The 6,631-nt window shown below is 33.3% G+C and overlaps 1 protein-coding gene across 1 annotated transcript; it reads right to left on the reverse strand.

Moving 5' to 3' along the window:
• Positions 1-139: 139 nt before the first annotated feature.
• LOC112454491 lies at positions 140-3,340 on the reverse strand. Its single transcript, XM_025015929.1, has 4 exons — positions 3,033-3,340; positions 1,860-2,085; positions 1,514-1,630; positions 140-987 (listed from the first exon to the last, which is right to left on the reverse strand). The coding sequence occupies exons 1-4, from the start codon at positions 3,066-3,068 to the stop codon at positions 857-859; spliced, it is 510 nt and encodes a 169-aa protein (XP_024871697.1). The 5' UTR covers positions 3,069-3,340; the 3' UTR covers positions 140-856.
• Between the last annotated feature and the right edge of the window lie 3,291 nt (positions 3,341-6,631).

The following is a 6,631-nucleotide window of genomic DNA, read 5'->3' on the forward strand; positions in this document are numbered from 1 at the left end:
TTATTTTTTTAAGGATTATAATGTATTAAAATTTAAAGATGCTTTTTCGTCGTAACTTATGCATGTAAAATATATTTTAAGCAAAATAAGTGGTTCTAAATAAAGAATCAATACTGTAATAAATTATATTGTCTATAATTTTATTTTTATATTGTCTATAATTTTATTATATTGTCTATAATTTTATTTGAGTCAACTTTTTAAGTATATAAATGAGTATATCACATATAACAATAGTTGCTTTCCATTTACATCAACTCAAATAATTCTCACTTGTGACGTCATAACTCAGTTAAATGCACGTTCTTTTTGCATGCTGCAAGTGAGATTCAACTGAGTATTTATGCACAATCGAGACCATGTGCTTTGATGAATCTAATAGACTCACATTAAAAATGAGGCTATAAACCGTGCGTATTATTACGCAATAGCTGCTTTGTTATCAAAATAAGCAGGTAAATACAAAATGACATATCTTACCTGAGTGTAAAATACTCACATAACTGAGTGACTCAGATCACTTGAGTGTAAATGGAAAGCAACTAATATAATAAAATAAATAGCATATAACATAAACAACTTAGATATATACGTTATGATAACATTAACTCTCGGTTGTCACACCTCTTCTTTAAACATTTTTTAAAAGAATTTTTTTAGAATAATGCCAAAAGTTAATTCTTTATATAATAAGGATACATTTTACAATGTTTAAACTTAATTCTAGAATTTTTTGTAATCTACTTAAACTGTTAGTTTTTGAACAGCATGTAGCTGTTTGAAAATTGGTTGGGGTCATTTTGACCCGGTGTGACAACCGAGGGTTAAACTCATTTTAACATTGGTAAAACTAAACTTAATCACTATCTGATGATTCATTGGATGATTTATTGGAATTTGAATCTGCGCTTTGTGAAGAACGACTTTGTGAAGAGGCTGATGAATTGGGCGATGCACATTGAAGTTTTCTTTGATTTTCTTCTTCTTCTGCAAAACATTTTTAACATTATTATTATTAACGTGTTTTTAATTTTTAAATAGTGACTTTTAGAATATATTGTTTTCTAATTTTTTATGTTTATTTTGTTGAAAGACTGTTTTAAAAAATCTGGAATGTTCAGATCTGGAATGTTAATTAAAAATGTTTATTATTTTTTATATTATTTTTTATAATTATCCATGCTAAGAAATGTTTAAAAATATTAAAATTTTTTATTTAATTCAATGTCTTATATTTTACATGTAAACGCAATTATATTACAAATTATTTTTTCAAGTATTTTTTTTACTGTTAAAGAGTTTTTTAACTGTGTATAAAGTAAAGAAAAAAATATTAATTATTAATAGAAAAAAGTACTATACTTTAAGGATTAATTTTATTAATCCAGTTGTTTTTAAAATTTCTTATGAATATATTAATTTATAAACACATATTTTCCATAAAAAAATACAAAAAGATATTACCTTTAAACATATAAAAATTATTTGTCTATCGTCGTTAAAAAATATTTACCTTTTATTTTTGTTTCAATAAGAAAATTGATGTAGATGCTTAAATAGCGTGTCCATTTATTTATCAGTTTCTTTTTTTCTTTTTTGTGATGCATCTCAATAAAAGCTGAATAGCATTCTAGATGAAATAGGTTTTCATTAGGCTTATTTTACCAGAGTACATTAATAGTGAGAGTGTGTGAAATCCTAATTTTACTACCTAGACTTCTTACAAATTTTTAAACAGTTTTAAGTATATATTCACTATTAGAACCAATTATTCATTATTCGTTCGAAAAAACTTTTAAGTGCTAAAGCAGGCCTTTCACACTTTCTAACAACAGAATTATTTTTTCTTTTATACTTACTTCTTAAAACAGCCTTTTTTACTGGTGTCAGTGGCTTTCTCGGGGATCGGTTTGGCAATCTATTTTTACATTTTTCTAACACTACAGCTCTATTCATCAATTTGTGCACTCCCCAAAGTGATCGGCTCAATTGCCTAACAAATAACGAAGGTCTTCTCAATTTTTTTATTTCTTTCCATATTGTATACGGTATTGAAATACCGTATTTCAAGTGCATCATTTTAATCTAAAAAAAAAAAAAAAAATTGAAATTTTTATTTTAAAAAATATTTTAATGATTATCGTTATTGAATTATAAATACAGGTTCAAGATTGTTCTAATAATTTTTGTTTCCTCAAAAAAGAATCTTTGTTTTCGAAAACCTCGTATATGGACCTTTGATCACGTATAAAGCTAGGTCTAATCAATCAAATCTTAAAGAATTATATATGAAATAGGATTATATAGAAAAGACTAAAGAATTGCCAATATTCTAATATTTTTACCCTTAGGTACCTTTACCCTACACCTCGTCTCAACTAATTCTCACTTTTCAAAAATTGGTGTTTGTTGACAATTTAATATTAATTATTGGCAACTTTTCTAATTTTATTATATTCTTTAATCTTTTGTAATCCAGGTCACTTCTTTTATTTTTTTTCTTTTCATTGATCTTTCGTAAGTTTTTTAGTTTTTTTGCTTTTTTTTTTTTTTTTCTTGTTTTCAAATTACAGCAACATAATTATTAACATAAAATAGTATGGCTTCTTCATAGAGGAAGTTTTATGAGGGAAACACAATTATGAAGAAGCAATGTGCAAATTTCTAATTTGCATACTTTCAAGAAACTTGGAAGGAAATAGATCTAGTACATCAAAAACTTGCACATGTAATGATGAGGAAACAATTCGTAAGTTTTTAATTTGCACATTTTTAAGTTATATATTTAAGTATAAGTATATTTCTCATACTTAAATTTTAAGTTTTTAAAACTAAAAAATAAGTCATAAAAAATTGTTTTTACCAAAACCTTGATGTACAAAAACGTAAAACAGAAGATAGTAGACGTTACGAGGAAGTGCGTGACAAGATAAAAATGTTGAGTCCGTGAGTGCGAAAAGCTCACACCGCTCCATTCTCACGAACACATTAGAAATGTCTTAAATTGAAATATTTTTTACATTTAAACTTACAGTTGTTCCGTTTACTTCGTCGTCCCAAGCAGTCATATTTTCTTTATCCGTTAGTTTAACAAATTGATCAGAATCGTAATCCAGGTCACTTCTTTTACTTTTTTCTTTTTCTTGATCTTTTGTAGGTTTTTTAGTTTTCTTTGCTTTTTTTTTGTTTTTTTTCTTGCTCTTTGCTTTCGGATCGTTTGCTTTATGAGTCTTGTTTTCTGTTAAAATTTGCACACACAAGTCATCTTCTTGCAATGGAGATTGCTCATGTATTAATTGAGAAGTACCAGGTTCACTATACAAATAGTATCTTGTAAAGGAGCATTAACAGTCGTTTTACTTCTCATTTTTTTTGGGTGTACTAGTTATAGCTGGTGATGCCGCACGCTTTAGTTCTGTAAAAATACATTGTCAAATATTGATAAAAATTAAGTAAATAAAGAACAATTTTGTTTCAAAAATAATGTTTTTTACCTTTAGGAAATAATTGTTTCTTTGTTTTCAACGTATGAAGTTCCTCTTTAAGAAGGAATATATCAGTTTTGTTGTGCCGCGCCTGGGGATTACAGGATCGGCACGGAGTTCTTTGGGATCCGCCGGGAGAGAGAAGACACACTTGTCCAGATTCTTGTAGAATAGCTTTTAATAAACTTAGTGTTACACAAATCTTACTACACAGGTGTTCTTAGTCTATTGCCCTGACTTGCGGGCGTTCGTGTAGTCGATTACATTCGGTCGTGCGCGATTAACCTTACGTTTTAGACTGCCCGCCGCTTCTTCGAAGGGCGGGCTTTTTATTTCTTCGCGTATTACTTCCGCGATGCTGACTTAGCTGTCAGCGCTTTTGCTTCCGGGTGAGCGACCTGGAAGCCGCTTGCGAAACCCGGAATGCCACCTCTGGAGAGTTTGGCAAGATCCGGAAGCAACGCCGACAGCTAAATGTCGCAATTAGGGATCGTTGACCTTTGCGGCACAACATCCCTCCCCCCGTGGAAAAAGAAAACTGAGGTACGAAGTTTTCGTTAGCGCTTTCTTTTTCCATAGAGGTTACATCCTGTTTCAAGTTATTCGTTGTGCGTTGTCGGCATTCTTTGTCCCGAATAAGGTCTTTACCTATTTGGTCTATTTCATCTATTAATCCGCTACAATATTTTCGATCGGGAGTAGTCGCACGGTTATAATATAATTCTTAGAATCATTAAAGTTTGTTAGAGTGTCTTCTACGTCGCTTACTAACTTGATTGTGATCCCTTACAAAAAAGTATTACTAGCTGGTTAGTAATAAATACTTATTTTGTGTATTAATAATACTAAAATTAAGTATTTATTAGTACTTGAATCACTGTGATCCAAGTATTGCATAGTATTTTATTACTGGTCAATAATTTATGAAAGTAGTATTTAATACAGGACGAATATTAAATACTTAGTATTAAATTTCTGATGAGAAAGCATTTAATACTAGGTGAAAAATACTTGTGTAATAAATACTTGTGTTGAATTACTGATGAGTATTTCAATGTTAGTACTGAAGTACTGAACCAAGGATTCCATGTGTAATAAATCACTGGCCAGTATTTTAATATTAATACTCAAGTACTGAACTGAATATTCCATGTGAAATTAATCACTGACCAGTACTACAATTTGTATAGAAACATTATAAAGGGTAATTCCTGATAATATTAAGGAGATAAAAGTAAGGCACAAATACATTTTATATGAAGGTCTGTACTAATTCGTCGTGATAAAAGTGTACAAGTTTTGAAATAGTACTGAGAATATCATTTTAATATCCAATTCAAAATTTTATCACTCTTTTTAAACTGAATTTGTTTCTTAAGATGATTTTTGAAAAATTATATATTTGCGCTGGTTATGACACATGTAGACTATATATAACACTTACATCAAAAATTAAGAAGTAGTCTATCACGTAAGGCAGTTGGCTCACGATCCAGAGGTCCCGAGTTCGATCCCACCAAGGTAAGTGTGTTTTTCAAATACGAGAAAATATTTATAATTATAGACTGCATCTTAAGAAACAAATTTAGTTATAAAATAGTAATAAAATTTCGAAAAAAAATAATTTTTTTTTATGCCGGGTAAATATCGGAAATCAAAATATCGGTGAGTAATTCAATACTAAGCACCAGTAGTTCTGTGTAGTATTAATCACTACCTATAATATTTATCACTACCAGTATTTTCCCAGTATTTCCCAAATAAATATTGACAGTATTAAATCACTGAGATTTTAAGTATTTAGTCAGTAATACTTTTCTGTAAGGGATCGCGGTTATCGCTAGCAAATGTTCGTCTATCTCTTCGCGGCGCGCTAACTTGCTGTTAGGCGTATTTCCTGAATTTCTACTTTTAATCGTATTTTCCGCTGACGATGCCTGTCCACGGATTTTCGCTTTTATACTGTCTAACGAGTCGCTTCAGTCTGCGTTCGTTACTGGTCTCGTGGAGTTTTTATTTCTCGGGATGCCTCCACTTGACTATGTGCCAGTCGGGGCTGACGCGGTAGATCCAAGTGAGATCCGAGCTTGCGAAGAAGCTGAAGAAACCAGTGGTCCAACCTTGGTGGTTCCCGAAAGGTCGGATGTTCGGGACCTTATTCACGCGCGCGTGCATTATGACGGCGGTACGCGTGAGTTCCTGATGGAACGTGGTGATCGAACGCCGCCTGTTCCTATGATCTTGTTCCTGGCGCTGGTTGCGCTTCGTTCCCGCATGCAGGCTGATCTGGAGCGTGGTGCCCCTCACCATGATTAACTGTACGTTTTGGTTATTTCCGTTACTGTTGACCTTATGCTATTTATGCTTTTGATTATGCTTCTTATCTCTGCTTTTATAAAGGTTTCAAACGGTTAACGTGGGCGCGTAGCGTTCTTCGTTTTATCCTATATATATATATTTTTCATCGGATTTCGCTTCCGTTTGAAAGTCCTAAGTCCTAAGTTTTGCTGACGTCCGTCCGTGTCAGATTTCTTCCTTTAATTTCTCCGCTTAATTTTCGCGTCAGTTAGACTGCTACTCTCGAGCAGTGTTGGGTGCCTTTCAGTGGTTTTCTTTTTTAACTCTGTCTTAATAATTATGCGGTGCTTTCGGTGCACTCAACATTTCACACCCTCCTTTTGTGACGCTTGCCAGCGTGAATATTGGAGGAGTACATTTCGGGCGGCTGCTGCGGATCGCGCGGCGAGGGAGCGAGAGAGAGACGAGGCGCGTTCCTCGCCCCCTCCCCCTTACGCTGAGGTGGCCCGCCCTGGCACTGTGGTGCCCTTCCCTCCGTTGCGAGTGACGCTACACTCCGCAACAGGACAGAGGGACGTGGTCCTCGTTCGTCCTTGTCGGGAGTAACGCCTTTGTGAGTTTACTTATTATATTTAATCCTTCCTCTTTGCATACTGCTTTCTGCTTCTATTCTGTTGCGCGTGTTCTTATCTTGCCGTGTCACCTGCACGGTCGATGCCTCCGGTGTCGGGTTTCGGCTCAACGCGTCGGCTTTCATATTACTTTTTTCGGCCTTGCTTAGAATGCATTTAGATTCGGCCGGCTTTGCGAGGAAATGCCCGATAAAATTTCCGCCGTTTTTTACGATG

Source organism: Temnothorax curvispinosus, unplaced genomic scaffold (assembly GCF_003070985.1).
Source record: "Temnothorax curvispinosus isolate PA1 unplaced genomic scaffold, ASM307098v1 QBEX01005089.1, whole genome shotgun sequence".
Lineage (NCBI taxonomy): Eukaryota > Metazoa > Arthropoda > Insecta > Hymenoptera > Formicidae > Temnothorax > Temnothorax curvispinosus.